General features: G+C 42.5%; 1 protein-coding gene across 3 annotated transcripts in view; it reads right to left on the reverse strand.

The window, feature by feature from the left end:
* Syt16 (synaptotagmin 16) overlaps nucleotides 1-15,996 on the reverse strand; it is a 224,587-nt gene that overhangs the window by 183,041 nt on the left and 25,550 nt on the right. For 2 of the 3 annotated variants that reach the window (XM_070032147.1, XM_070032165.1), the window contains exon 2: nucleotides 13,037-13,132. The exons of the other annotated variant lie outside the window; for it this stretch is intronic. In XM_070032147.1, the coding sequence (XP_069888248.1) occupies nucleotides 13,037-13,132 (96 nt within the window). The remainder of the gene's footprint in view (nucleotides 1-13,036; nucleotides 13,133-15,996) is intronic. 3 annotated transcript variants of the gene reach the window in all.

The raw sequence follows: 15,996 nt of genomic DNA on the forward strand, positions 1-15,996 counted from the left end.
AGCCCTTCCAGCCCCACCTAAGGTGGAGACCATTTCAGCCCAGACTTGAGTCTTTCTAGTTCCTTCTCTGAGCAAGGCTACAATATTCCCAATGTTCGACCTGAAATAAGATAGTCATCCTTTCCCTTACCTTTCAAATGTTTTCATTCAACCATCCCATAGTGAGCACCTACCATGTGTTAGAAACAAATGTAGGCAGATTGTTACATCCCTGGAGGGAAGTGAAATGTTATTTGTTCTGTATCCCAGGCCTAGCAGAGCACCTGGCACAGGAAAAAATATTCTGACAGGTTTTATTGTCAAAAGGAAAGATTCTCTTCACCAACCACTATAGGCAAAGGAGGTTTCAAAGTCTACCTTAGGACCCTAGCTGACACTTGGTGTTAGGATGTGTTGATTGAGCAGGTCTACCCTAGAGTCTGATCTGACATCCAGTGTGAGGGTGTTGATTGAACAGGTCTGCCCAGTCCTGAGGTCCAAACTAGAATCCCATCTCTCCCCTACCTGTCTATGTATCTTAGATTAAGGGAGGTACCTAGAAATGCCTTTGTTTCCTCTGCAGGTTAGAACTGGCAATACCTGCCTCACAACATTATTAAAAGAATTAAGTGTGAAAATGCTTTAAAAATCATTTTTAAAGAATGTGGCACAAAGTACTTTGTAAGTGTAGCTGCAGCTGGTACAAATTTTTAAATACTGGATTCTAGTATGTAAGAAAAATAAACTGGTAGCTCACACCTGTAATCCTAGCTACTCAGGAAGCTGAGATCTGAGGATCACCGTTCAAAGCCAGCCCGGGGAAGGAAAGTCTGTGAGACTCTTATCTCCAATAAACCACTAGAAAACCAGAAGTAGTGCTGTGGCTCAAGTGGTAGAGCACTAGCCTTGAGCTAAAGAGCTGAGGGACAGCACCCAGGCCCAGAGTTCAAGCCCCATGACAAGAAAGAAAGAAAGAAAGAAAGAAAGAAAGAAAGAAAGAAAGAAAGAAAGAAAGAAAGAAAGAAAGAAAGAAAGAAAGAAAGAAAGAAAGAAAGAAAGAAAGAAAGAAAGAAAGAAAGAAAGAGAGAAAGAAAGGAAAGAAAGAAAGAAAGAAAGAAAGAAAGGAAGGAGGAAAGAAAGAAAGAAGGAAAGAAAGAAAGAAAGAAAGAAAGAAAGAAAGAAAGAAAGAAAGAAAGAAAGAAAGAAAGAAAGAAGGAAGGAAAGAAAGAAGGAAAGAAAGAAGGAAAGAAAGAAGGAAGAAAGAAAGAGAAAAAAAGAAAAGAAAAATAAACTGGGCATCATGGTGCATGTTTGTAATGCCACCACTAGAGAGGCTGAGGCAGAAGGATCCAGACCTCATCTCACAAATAATAAATAAAATATTCTATAACTCATTGTAACGTCTTACTTTGAGCCCTATTCTGTCCACAATGAAAAATAAAAGTCAGCAAAAAAAAATTTCCTTTGTGGGACTGGGAAGGTGGCTCAGTGGTAGAGCGCTTGCCTTGCATGCATGAGGCCCTGGGTTCGATTCCTCAGCACCACATAAGCAAAAAGAAAAAAGCTGGAAGTGGCGCTGTGGCTCAAGTGGTAGAGCGCTAGCCTTGAGCTGAAGAGCTGAGGGACAGCACCCAGGCCCAGAGTTCAGGCCCCACGACCGGACCAAAAAAAAAAAAATTTTTCCTTTGTGCCAGTCCTTGGACATGAATTCAGGGCCTAGGCACTGCCCTTAGGCTTTCTGTACTCAAGGCTAGCACGCTACCACTTGAGCCACAGCACCACTTCCAGCTTTTTTCTTTTTGCTTATGTGGTGCTGAGGAATCGAACCCAGGGCCTCATGCATGCAAGGCAAGCACTCTACCACTGAGCCACCTTCCCAGCCCTGGACAGTGTTTTTGATTGTCTCTATTTTCTCTGTCCCTAGATCCTAAGAAACACTACCTGAGTAGTAAAATAAAGTGTCCTGTGCCAGTCTTCTCAGAATCTAACTCCCTTTCTTGAAAAGCTCCCTGTAGCACAGTCTGAGCAGAGACAGTTGCTTGTCTCATCTTCCCAACACTCATCTCCCTGGACTGGCTGAAAAACTATTTCAAGTTTCAAACACACATTCTTTGCTGGTGTTTGTGTCCCAACAGAAGGAGTCATAGCAACTTCTGGGTATCCTGTACTATCAATGGATATCTACAGACACCCATGGGGCTTGCTCCAGCCTAGGCACACCTAGCTGGGTAGTGGTCCAATACAATCAGCACCATAATGACAATGGGATTCTCCACGTGGTCTGTCACCTCCCAGAACTTCTCCCAAGATGCTGGAATCAGAGCCACTCAAAACTGGGATGCAGGTGGAAGGCAGGGGGAGGAAAGGCAGGGAGGAAGGCAGGGAGGAAATGAGAGAGACAGAGACAGAGACTGAGTGATCTTGTTCCTTTGCTACCTTTTTTTCTGCTCAGCGGGTTTGTACCTACTCAAGGAAGAAACCTGGAATGGAGCAGGCATGAGGATTGACCAGGAAGAAATCCATTACAGGTCTAGCACTCTGAATCCAAAAACCTCACGTCCAAAAGGCTCTGAAATCTGAAAGTTTAGAGCACCGTGTGAGGAGTGCAAAACCTTTTGTAGTTCAGAGTGTTTCAAACTGAGAGTTTTGAATTAGGGATGCTCAAATGGTAAAAGTCTATACAAGTGTTCCAAAACGCAAAACTCCAAAATCTAAAACGTTTGTAGTGCTAAGCATTTTGGATAAGAGCTATTCAACCTGTACAGAGAATTGTTCTGCTTCACCACATTTACTTCCCCAATCTTTCTATCTCAATTTTTATTCTTCTATTTTTATATTTAGAAGCTAAGATTATTGGTGCGTTTTCTGCTATTTTCTCTTTTACAACTGGCAGGCAGGGTAACTGGCAGGCAGGGATGTTTAAGGAAAGGAAAGAAAGAACAAAATCAATCATATCACTAAGGTCTTACTTTATGGAAGAAAATTTACTATAAAATGGGGCTTGACCATGTGTAAGGAAATGGAAAGACTTGGAAAAAATTATATGAAATGAAGTAAGCCAGACCCAAAGAAACATGGACTGCATGGCTTCCTTCATTTGTAGTAACTAGAATATGTCTATAAATTTACTATTGACCCCAATGGATAGAGAAAGGCAAATAATTATACTTGGACATGATTAATTAAACAGCACTTTAAGCATGCGCACAGTGAGAATAATGGAGGCTATTCTAAGGAGAGGATCACAAGGGCTCAATAGCTATGTGTGTATGACCATATAAAATGATGCTTATTGAAATGAACTCCAAGAAATGAAAATTAGGTTTTTTTAATTGCCTGTTTGCAGTTATTCTTTTTTTCTTTCTTTTTATCCTTTGGCTTATTCCCTTTTATCACTGGTTTTTGATTTCTGTACCCTTTGTCTTGAATGTGTTTATCTGATTTGGGGAGGGGAAGGAGAATTACAGAAATGATGGAACAAAGGGTGAGCCAATTCAGCAGTGATACTCACTATACACTATGCTGGAAATGCTTTACAACTTGGTGGGGAAAAGGGGTCAGGAGGGGGAAAGTGGGAGAAAATGTGGGAGGGGGTAAAACTGTTCAAAAAGAAATGTACTCACTACCTGACTTATGTAACTATAACCCCTCTGTACATCACCTTTACAATAAAATTTAAATTTAAAAAAGTGGGGCTTGTTTCTGAAACCCTCTTTAATTAAGATACATCAGAAAAGCCCCTAGGGCAGCAAGTCCACATATAGACCCCCAAAGAGGAGGGACACATGACTGTCCAGAAAATCCTGGCAGGCTTGAGTTGGAGAGTAGACACTGGAGCCCTGAAGGACAGATGATTTGGGAAGAGGAGGCAAGCTCTTCCAATCCCCGAGCCCTAAGCCCCTCTGGGTTCCAATGGCTTCTGCTTCTCCTTTATCTCCCAGATGGTTTGTGTCTGCCAACCTTCTCTTGTATGTGCTGGGGTCTCCTCAATGGCTTCTTGACTTAGGAAGCTGATCAGCTGTGGGACTTTTCCCCTGTGTACCAACTCCCTCAATCACACATTCCACGACTGGGAACTGCTAGTTATTTTTTCATCTACAGATGGCTTCATAAAAGCCATTTTCCTTATTCTGAAAAAATAAGTCCAAGTGGCAGCTAAATATTCATTTAAGATGCAAATCAGGTTATGCAGGTGGCATAAAATAACAGCAGGCTCCAGGAATCAGGGATGAGCGGTGGAACTGACATAAACAGCACACACTGGCTGGTGAAAGCACAATGTCCCGCCTGCTCTCCTGAAGATCAACGCCTCCACAGTTGAGGCTGTTTGGCTCTTACCTGTACACAGCATCAGGAAATTTCTAAACAGAATGCTGGCCCCATAAATATCTCTGCACTTCACATTGCATCCAAATCCTAAGGCAGGGGCAAGCTAACTTTTGTTTTGTAAAGGGTCAAACAGTAAATATTTTCAGTTTCGCAAGCCATATGGTCTCTGTTACAACTGCTCAACTATGCCAACATAGTCGAAGGCAGTCATAGACAATACATAATCGAATGAGCATGGTGGTGTGCCAATAAAACTTTATTTATAGAGACTGAAACTTGAATTGCACAGAAGGTAAATGTGTCATAAAATACTCGTCTTCTTTTGATTTTTTTTTCAATTATTTGAAGCTGTAAAAGCTATTCTTTACTCTCACAAGGCAGTGACCGGGGTTAAACCCACAAGTAATAGTTTGAGGACCTCTTTCTTAGATCAACACAATCTGGAAGGATAAATCTCAGTTCTGGTGAACAACTACTTCCTAAGTAATAGAGGAAAGGAAACTACACCAATCTACATTTCATGTAGAGTGGGAAGAGAGGGATAGAGTTTATATATTTCCTTTTAAATAATGCAGAATTAAGCCATACACAGTAGTACACACCTGAAATTCTCCCTAACTGGGAAGCAAAGGCAAGAAAACTGAGGCCAGTTTGGGAAAATGTAATGAGATCCTGTCTCAAAAACAAAATCAAATGGCTGGTGTTATGGCTCAAATAGTAGAGAGCTTGCCAAGTAAATACAAGGCCCTGGGTTTGATCCCCAATACAATAAAAATAATAAGAATAAGAATGCAAAATTATCAGACAAGCATTTAAGCTGCATAAAGCAAACTATAGCCATGTGCTACATAATGAGCATGTCAACAATGGAATGCATATACTACACTGGATCCATAAGGTTATAATACAGATGAAAAAAGTCTTATCATATCACTTAGTGACATGGTAGCCATTCTAATGGCTACAAAATGACTCCTTTGTTTGTAGGAATATTGCTGGAAACAAACCTACTGTCCTGCCAATCATATAAATGTAGAGCTCATATACTTACGTTCGGAACATAGGGCTGTTATGATGATGATGAATGAATGAAGGGTTAGGGCAAGAAGATTTAGGAGGCCTGACAAAGCAGAAGACCAGAAAATATCTGAGAATTTCTCACTGGTGTCATTCCATCCTAACCTTAAGCCACACAGGCTCAAAAAGGGCACCAAAGAGATCTAGCGAGATCTCAGAGATGTATAAGGACAGAAGACAAAGAACAAAGTGCAGTAACCACAAGGCACCCCAAAGCACACATGAGGATCATCCTAAGCCACAATATCCTCACCTACACTGCAGGACTGCAAGCAAACCCTTAGGAGGTTAGCTCTCCCTGCAAAGAGAAGGCAAGTGGGAAAGAGTTTGCCCAGTTAATTATTTCCCTAAAATGTAAAAGACAAGGAATTTATCTTAAATTGACAAGATTAAATATTTCCTACATTCAGGAAAAACAAAGGCTCAAACATCCCAACCATGTCAGTGTAGACATATTCAATGGTAGAGATTGCATCAGCAGGAATAGTAGGACCACAGCACAGTACACAGCAGCAGAAGCTAATTGTGGCAGCAGTCAGACAGCTGTAGACGGCAGCAAGTTGCAGCAATAATAGTAAATCAAAGTGAGCATTTGCTGAGTTCGTTCCATTTCCCAGACTGTCTTAACCATTTTACATCAAGTGGATCATTTAGCTTTTAGTCTAATCCCAGGAGATAGTAGGTATTTATTCCCATTTTGCAGATGAGAGATTGTAGGCACAAGTAAGTATGGCTTAAAGAAGAAAAAGATTTCATGAAGATGATTGGGTAGAGAAACAAGACACATACAAGGAGGAAGTCAAACACAAGCCAGATGTGCAGGGTGACCAAGTTGACTAAAATATAGTTTGTGCAGGAACGAAAGTCTACAGCTTAACTCCTTTAGACAATTAATGACAGTATAACAAAATGATCACTAGGAAGCTGAAATATGTCTTGAATATGAGGGGGGAAACAGAATGGTGGGCGAATGACAGGAGGGGTGACTCTGATCAAGAATGGACACATGGAACCTATCCCCTTATACAACGATGAAGATAAAAATAAAACTTGGCTTTGAATAAAATGAATAATAATGCACACAAAAAATTCAAACAACAAAAAAATTAAATTTAAAACATAAGCAAGCCTGTAATCTAGCTCCTCAGAAGGCTGAGATCTGAGGATCATCGTTCAAAGCCAACTCAGACCGGAAAGACCATGAGATTCTTATCTCCAATTAACCACCAGGAAGCCAGAAGTAGAGCTGTGACTCAACATGGTAGAGCACTAATATGAGCAAATGAGCTCAGGTAAACACCCAGGGCCTGAGCTTGAGGCCCATGACCAACAAATTACTGATAACAACAACAATAATAATAATAATAATAATAATAATAAAAAGAGGGAGTGGTAGTAATAGTAGTTCCCACACAAAATCAGAAGGTTACAGGCATCCCAAAACCATTGAAGAGGTTTCTTAATGCTCTAGATGTGAAAAACAAATGGAGAAAAGAATTCTCTTTTAGAATATGGACGTTTAAAAGAAATAAAAACTTAAAAGTGAGACCCCAGAGGCAAGGCTATGAAGCCGTCTGGAGCTAACCTGCTATGGACCCACATTTTCTGTCTTATTCTCCATCCTGTCACAAGTTCACAATAGATTCCTTATGCTTCCTGCATAATGTTATGAACCATATCATCTATGAACCTATGTTGTTTCTGCCATCCTGCATGCACGCAGGCAGTGGGCAAGAATGAGCAGAAGGGCAGCCCGAAGGGACGAAATGCCATGAGACCACCCCAGTGGACTAAAGGTATCAGAGAGTATTGGAGCCCACAGCTACTTCTGATCCAGCCACTGCCTCTCAGCCCATCTCCTTGCTGATTCAATTCCATGTTATTTGATTGTTTTTTTTTTCTCCCTCCATGCAAAAGTCCTTAGTGATGTATAATTAAAATCACTTTCAATTAGCCAGGGGCCAGTGGTTCGATGCCTATAACTCTAGCTACTCAGGAGGCTGAGATCTGAGGATCTTGGTTTGATGCCAGCCCAGCAGAAAAGTCCGTGAGATTCTTCTCTCTAATAAACTACTTAGAAAAAGCCAGAAGTAACACTGTGGGTCAAGTGATAGAGGGCTAGCCTTGTGCAACAGAAGCTCAGGGACAGAGCCCAAGCCCAGAGTTTAAGCCCCAGGACCAGCAAAAAACTAACAATAAAAAATAATATATATATATAAAACTATAAAAATGAGTTTATATTTAAAAATCAACACATGGTACTTTCCTCCTTCGCTATAAGGAAAATGTGTAGCCCCTACGAGGAAATGAACTAGTGAGTCTTCCATGTGCCCAATATTCTAACAGATTCCCACTCTGAGAAGACAAGCACAGGACCCAAGATCGTCACGCCACCTAGCGGCACGCTTGCTCTTCTGCCAGCATCTCTGCACCCGAAATAAGAGTGCCCAGCCATCAGTTAAATTATTCCATCTCACAGCATATGAATTTCAATAAATATACCATCTGTTCACCTTCTGTGTGGGAGCTCAGTCATCTCCTTGGTAGCGGTATTATTCTACAGCAATTACCTATGTCTTTATCACCTCTCATTCAGCTGCAGCCTTAGAGAAGGCGTCTATAGATAGGACAGCCTGTATGGCTGTGACACAGAAAGTTTCTCCCCTTCATTAGAGGTGAAGGGTACAGGGGAGAGAACCTGCAACCTCCTGAAAAGGGGGGGGCCTTGCCTTTAAGCTGGGGAGCAAACCTACCCAGCATTCATTCACTGCTGGCTGCCAAGTTTCGATCTGTCAAAATAACAAGAGTAGCAGAAGGGAAAGGTAACAGCATTAAAGGGGGGAGGGCGGGGGAGGCAGTAAAAATCAGATTGGGTGACATGGGAATGGAGCTCCAGCCCTGACACTAACTAGCGGTGTCACTGTATGCATTAGCAGATCCACTCTCTGGGCCTCCATTTCCCCTTCTGGTAAAAATGAAGAGGTTGGAATAGGTGAGGCCTGAGGCTGCCTTTAGGTTTGAACTTGTAAGATGCCAGTGGGTGAAGCACGGGAGCCTCACGTGCAGCCCACGCCCAGATGTACACCAACTTGCTGAGCTTCACAGAGCTGCTACAGAAAATCACAGCCAGAAACAGAAAACGTCACCACCACCACCACCAGAAGTAGTTTGAGTGCTTTTCAAATTGGGGTGCTTATTAATGATAGTTCTTTGCACAGTAGACAAGAGGTAATTTGCTCAAGGTTATGCCTAGAAAATGAAGAAGCGAAGGGTAACATCTAAGTCCTTAAATAGTTTCAGAAAAAGCAGGGTTTCAAGAAAAGGTCAAGATCTAAAGAAAACATGGAAGTCATAGATGTAGATGTATGTATGTGTATGCATACAAACATATATAGACATTATATGTAATTTATTATATACAGATGTAAAATAAATGTTAAACATTAACTTGCTATCTATTTATTCATCCCAACAGCCAGACTCTGGCTGCAACATTGTTGTGTGCTCCCCAAACATGCTTATGCTGTCCCTGGGAAGGTAAGAACACCAAACTTCCCAGCATTCCTTGCAGTTAGCTTGGGAGCAAGGGCTGGGCTACTGAGACATGAGCAGGACTTCTGCACAACACTTGCATGTGGACATTCAACCTGTTTTATCCTCTTCCCTTCTATTCACGAGTATGGATGAGAAAGACTCAGAATGGCAGAACCAAGTGATAAATGAACCACAAATCGCAGCTACCACATTGAGCCTTATGAAAGTGGACCCTCCCCACCCTGGACTGTAATAAACTGAAACAAACAACAACTTTATTTTGTATTCTATTGACATTTGGTTGTCCTTTGTTCCAGTGACCAGTGGCCTGGTTGGTCAGTAGAAATAGGAATAGTCCGTGTTTGTTTTGTTTTTGCCTGCTCAGTACCCAATTCCTTCGCCTATAATATCCCCCTCCTCTATCACCGTGGTTTTTCTGCACTTCACTCCATGTGGTTCAGAAAGGGATGCTACTACCATCTCTCCAGCTTAAGACCCATCAGCCTACTCCAGACCCCCCCACTCCACCAACTGAAAAGCAACCCTGTGTCTTTTGGCTGAGTCTAATGTGAAAGAGAATTCTTTCTCCTGGGAATCTAAGCTGAGTAAGATTTGGTCTGGAGCAGCAGGGAGGTGGACATATAAGAACATCAAAAAAAAAAAAGTCAACTTGTGGAACAACAGAGTGAGGGGAAGGTGAGAAGTGGAGAGAAAGAGGAGGAAGGAGAAAGAGAGAGGATGGGGATAGAGGTGAAGAGTGAATATGACCAGAGAGAAAAATTCAGGGCTAGAAAGAGGAGTAGACAGAAAGAAAGATTGGAGGGGGACCAAGTGGTAGCCAGAGACTGGAGACCAAGGGAAAGTCAAAGAGGACAAAGCAAGAGAAAGGAAAGGGTTCATCGTGAGCCACTGGAAGTTTGAAGAGACAGGACAGAGATGCAGAAAGAAAAACAAGATGAGAGGGAGAGGGAAGAAGAAAAAAAAAGAAGGGACTCAAGAAAGTAAAACTTTCAAGTGAAGGGTAAACAAAGGAGGAGGCTGCAATGCTTGGTAAGAAATGTATGCATTATCCTGCCCATGTAACTGTAGCCCCTCTGTACAGTATGTTCTCAAATAAAATAAAATACAATTAAAAAAAAAAAAAAGAAAGTAAAACTTTCACTGTGTCCCAAGTTCAGCCACACCTAGTCAGCCTCATCCTCAACCATCTGGGTCACAGGAGATGACACATTGTCTGTTGCACTTGTTTTCATTGGGGCCCAACCCAGCAGCTCAAACTGCTGTTGCTCAAATCATCCAGCGTGAGACAACAGTAAGCTGGAATTGGTGTTCAAGCTCCCAGATGTCACATTCGTAACAGCAGGAGCAAGAGACAACTGGCTTGGATTCTTCATAGTTTCCAGAACAACTTTAAAAATAGATGAAAGGAACCTATAAGTGCCAAAGCATGGACACAGAATTACATAACACTGTTAGCGAGAACCAATTGACTGTCTTGTACTGAAAGGAGAATGCTCACTATTCAGAGCATCTCTAAACATTGTGCTTTTTTAATCTTCCCCAATTGACTTCTTCCATACTCTCTTTGCCTGGGATTGCATTCTATTATGATGTTTTCCAGCCCCATTCTTGTCTCTTTCCTCTCCTCTCATTTCCCTAGTCTAATAAAGTTGTTCTGTCTTTTTTCGATACCACCTGCCTGGTTTTTGTCTTTCCAGAATCATGTAGAATTCTGTATGGGTCCCAGGTACCACTGCCTCCAGCTCAGTAGCAGCTACTGACACACCTGGACATGACCCCACAGGCCTCCAGCTCAGCTGCTGCTCATTTCCTCCACCGCAGTGCACAGGGTGCTGTAATTCATGGCTCTGAAGCTCCCAGATGCCAAATTCTCAATAGCAGCAGAAAGAGACAATTGGCTTGAAATGTGAATCGATGCTCAAGTTTGCAAGGGGGGAAAAAAGGTGAAAATGCACTTGCTTGCCACAAAGGGGAGGAAGTGGGGGGGGGAGGCTGTGTGCACGGCACATGTGTGCAGGCTCTGAGGGCAGGGCAATAGGTAACTTAAAGGATTCAGGTTTTAAACTCTCATCAGGAAGAAAAGCCAGATGAAGGGGAGGGGGGAGGGGGGGGGAGGGAAGTGATCAGTAGACTTCTAAAAAGGTAAAAGAAGAAAAGTTGGGCTGGGAAGGTGGCTCAGTGGTTGAGCGCTTGCCTTGCATGCCTGAGGCCCTGAGTTTGATTCCTCAGCACCACATAAGCAAAAAAGAAAAAAGCCGGAAGTGGCACTGTGGCTCAAGTGGTAAAGTGCTAGCCTTGAGCTGAAAAACTGGGGGACAGGGCCTAGGCCCAGAGTTCAGGCCCCACAACTAAGAAAAAAAAATTTAAAGAAAAAAGAATAAGAAAAGTAGTGTCCCCAAAAGAGACCAGTTGGGGGCAAAGGTCATCTCCTTTGGCATGCATGAAAGTGCCTGAAGTCTCTCTGCCCTCAGGACTTAAAAGAGTTACTCCCCCCCCCCCCACCGCTTATTTCATATTCATTCAATCAAACTGATATGCATGCCATCTGGGGTTAAAAAAAAGGTCTTTCTCAAAGAGAAAAACAACCACCCAGCACTCCAGTTTTCCTCTTTCCGTAGCCACGGCTGCATGCAGGAAGCCAGTGCTTCTCGTTCACTCACAGTACCACTTCTAGGACGCGCTGGGCACAGTCCCAGAGGCTGGGGGAAGGCTTCTGAAGCTCCTCGTATACCTCACTTACTAACATACACAATTCTTACCCACCAGGGCCTCTGTTCGTGTTTTGCTGAAATTCAAGGCCCTATAAGAATCTAGATCTCAACAAAAAAGATGTCTTAGACAAAGAGCTCAGGATTGTTAGGTTGCTTTCTTTTTTTTTCTCGAAATAAATAAAAACTAATTTTTATGAAAGGTTAAGTTTGGTTTGGATTTTTTTTTGTCATGAAAACAATGCTGCTGACAGCCAGGCTCATGACTATAATCCCAGCTACTCAGGAGGCTGAGATTTGAAGATCACAGTTCCAAACCATCCTACCCTGATCCCCTCACTACCCAACCCCTACACTAAACCACATTCCCAAGGCCACAAAGGCTCCAAGCCTCCTTACTTTTCCTCCAGAAGTACTTGCCTCATCTTGTAATATCTGAAGCTAATGGTGGTGGGAGGAAGGACAGACGTGCTCAAGTTCCTTCTAACCCAGGGTACAGCAATATTCCATCCTTTCTTGCTCTTCCTCCACTTGTTATAGGGTTAGTCTTTCTCACAAGTGGCTAAGTTGTAGGACCCTGGTGCTGATGGGAGGAAAAGAAACATCTCTTTGGCCAAAATCAGCCAGTTGCTAATAGCTGACACCTGTAACCCTAGCCACTCAAGGCTGAAATCTGAGGCTTACAGTTCAAAATCAGCCTGGGAAGAAGAGTTCATGAGACTTATATCCAATTAACCAGCAAAAAAAAAAGTCAGAAATGGAGCTATGGCTCCACTAGCCTTGAGGGAAAATGCTAAGAGAACAGTGTCCAGGTCCTGAGGTTCAAGCCCCAGCACTAACAACAACAAAAGACTAGTTGTCCCCTTCACTATCTGCCACATACTTTACATAGATGAATTTAATCCTCACAAAAATACCCCCACTGGGAGTATCTCTTCTCTTATTGTATAGATAAGTGAACCTGAAGTCAAATGAAAGGAAAATTGTTCACTCAGGATAACACAACAGATAACTAGTCAAGTTTGTCCAGCCAAGTATCTCATTCCAGACCTTGGGATCCTACCACCCTCTCCACTACCAATTGGTATCCATTTATCAAGCATCAAGTTGTACAGGATTAGTCAGATAACAAGATTCTGATACTTCCTAAGAAAGTACCTAAGAAAGAAAGTCAAATCAATCAGTAGAGATTTTTTCTTTCCCTCGAGTCTTTCAGGGAAGAAACCACGCCCATATTCCACTGATAGCACTATATCAAAAAGAATACAATTTGGCTGTCCTTCCTGTGGTCCTCTGGTTTTTAGAGGGTCTCCAGAGAGCAAAGTCTGCTGGAAACTTTTCAATGTTATAAGCCACCGACGATCACATTTATTGACTTTGTGCCCTACCAGCAGTGGAAAGAGTGACTTCATCTCCAATCACCGTAACAGATCCTGACACTGCATGAGCAAAAGCTTTTTGCACTCCAGCAAAGCAATTATTTTCTGTGAAGAAAAAAAAAAAAACAGCCCATCAACTGCTTAGACATAATGAACCCACCTATTAATCTTGTCCTGTTACTCCTGCTAATTCTGGAAGCAAGACAGTAGTCACACTTTGTTGCTCTCAAATCTAAAAACAGTGTATTCATAACCAACAGAGAACTTTTCAACTTTGTCCTTCAACTGGTCAGGGGTTCCTGCAAGCAACTAATTAGGTGCCAACCAAAGGAGAAGCTTTTGGTCACTTTAATCCTAGCTTTTAATTTTCCATTCTAGGATATCTAAATGCAAGTTTGTTGAAGCACAGAGTCTTTCTGTAACTACAGAATGTCCTTCCTTAACTAACTGAGAATCTACATGTAAGAAAGGAAATGTGAGCCAGGAACTGATGGCTCACATTTGTAATCCTAGCTACTCAGGAGACTAAGATTTGAGCATCATGATTCAAAACCAGCCTGAATAGGAAAGTCCATAAGATTCTTTTCTCCAAATAATCACCAAAAAGCTGCAAGTAGAGCTGTGATTCAAGTGGTAGAGCACAAGCTTTGCGCAAAAAAGCAGAGGGGATAGCACATAGGGCCTGAGTTAAAGTTCAAGACCAGAACAAAAAAGAAAAAGAGGAAATAAGAGAGAGAAGAAATGGGCTGGGCATGGTTGTATGTTCCAGAATGAATCCCAGCATTGTGGTGCAGAGGCCAGAGGATAGCAAGTTAGAGGCTAGCCTAGGCTACATAGAAAGTCCTTGTCTTAAAAAAAATTAAAAATAGGAAGTGGCGCTGTAGCTCAAGTGGTAGAGCGCTCATCTTGAGCTGAAGAGCTGAGGGACAGCGCCCAGGCCCAGAGTTCAAGCCCCACGGCCAACCAAAAAAAATAAATTAATTAACTAAAAATAAAAAATCCCAGGCCATGGGGTGCTAATGGCTCACACCTACCATCATAGCTACTCAGGAGGCTGAGATGGAGGGGTCACAGCCAACCTAGGGAAAGTCCATGAGACTCTCATCTCTAATCAGTAAAAAGCTGCTGGCAGGGGGAGGGTGGAATATGCTAAGTGAAATAAATCCAGCTCAGAGATTCAAACAGAGCATGTTTTCTCTAAAATGTGAAAGTTAGATCTAAAATACATACATGAAAGCACGTACAAGGTTAATTGGTATACACACCAACTGCAAAAAGGATGGTATGCTTAGGGAGGAGTCCAGTGGTATAACTTCTCTGAATAACTAACCAACTCTTTAACAAAACGAATATCAGGAAGCAGAAACATGTTCAAGGGGAGGACAAGGGAAGGGGGAGTCACTGGAATGGAGGGAAGAAAAAATAAACCCTAGAAGTGGAGCTCTGGTTTACATGGTAGAATACTAGCCTTGAGGGGAAAAGCAAAGGGATATCTCCCAGGTCCTGAATTCAAACCCCAGTACACACACACACACACACACACACACACACACACACACACACACACACACACACACACACACACACACACACACACACACACACACACACACACACACACACACACACACACACACAAGATTTTGTAAAACTTTACAAAACTGATCATAAAATGTACACAACATAGTAAATGGTTTGCCTGCCGTGTGTCAGGTCTAACTGTTGAACTAGGTACGTGATCACCTACAAAGGGATCAGGAAGGCTGGACTGAGCAGGGGAACAATCTGACTAACAAGCCTAGAAACAGATCATCCCACAGAAGTTGGCAGAATGAGCCAAGGACCCCTAGACACTAGTTACTCTCCTTACAACAGGCCTACAAACGTGAACCATCATTGAGCTAGAAATGAGTGTGCTCACTGACTGTGTTATGAGAGACTTCAAAGAGAACAAGTAGAAATAGTCTTTGCTAAGAACAAAGGCATGTCAGATACAAGTGTAGTGCAGATGGAAATATAAGTGGGTTCTGACACTGGACAATGAGTATTTGGCCTGCAACTTTTATTTTCTCCGTAAGTTTTGAGGCAATGTCATCAGCATAGTGTGAATGAAAACCAAGCCTAGGGAGCTGGGATGAGGAAAGACCTTGTTATTACTCTGAGGGAGAAAAGAATAAATACACAAAGAGGGGCCAATAGCATTGCCAAGCAATGCCAAAGACTAATACTACATTTACATCATGAATTACAGGTCAGTGAAGGTCATTATGGATTTATGCAATGCTTCGTCACTTAAATGCTATTGAGAGGAAAGTAAGGAGAAGAAGGGGGCTGTGGACAATGCAGAAGAGGTGTGGGAGGGTACTGAGGAGGACCAGGGTAGAGGTAGAATGGGTGTCAAAGAGCAGGCTCCTCAAAACTAACATGTCGGAGATGGTGCCATCTATTGGTGACAAAGGGTCAAGGGACCATGGGAATAGAGTTGGGAATAATGTCCTTTGGGTCACAAAATTTTAGATTGTATATTAGAGCTGGAATACCAACAGGCAAAGTGCCGGGTCAGGAGTGAGGAGAGACATTTCCTAAGTTCTTGGTATGTTCGAGGAGCTCAGAAGAGAAGCGTGACAAGCATCGTTGGCACATGACTCGAAGGAAAGGTCAACTTAACTCTTGGCAACTACACACCTGTAATCCTAGCAACTCAGGAGGCTGAGATCTAAGGATCGCTGTTAGAAGCCAGTCTGGGCAGAAAAGTCCCTGAGATGCTTATTTTCAATTAACCAACGAAGAGAAATGGAGCTGTGACTCCAGAGATAGAATGCCAGCCTTGAGTGTAAAAAGCTAAGGGACAGAGCCCAGGGACTGAGATCAAGCCCCAGGATTGGCACATGCATGCACAGGTATGTGCACACACACGTGCACACACACACAAATAGGTAAAAGCACATAGTCTACCAGGAGAAATGGAC

Source organism: Dipodomys merriami, unplaced genomic scaffold (genome assembly GCF_024711535.1).
Source record: "Dipodomys merriami isolate MVZ:Mamm:240054 unplaced genomic scaffold, mDipMer1.0.p SCAF_1, whole genome shotgun sequence".
Taxonomy (NCBI): Eukaryota; Metazoa; Chordata; class Mammalia; order Rodentia; family Heteromyidae; genus Dipodomys; species Dipodomys merriami.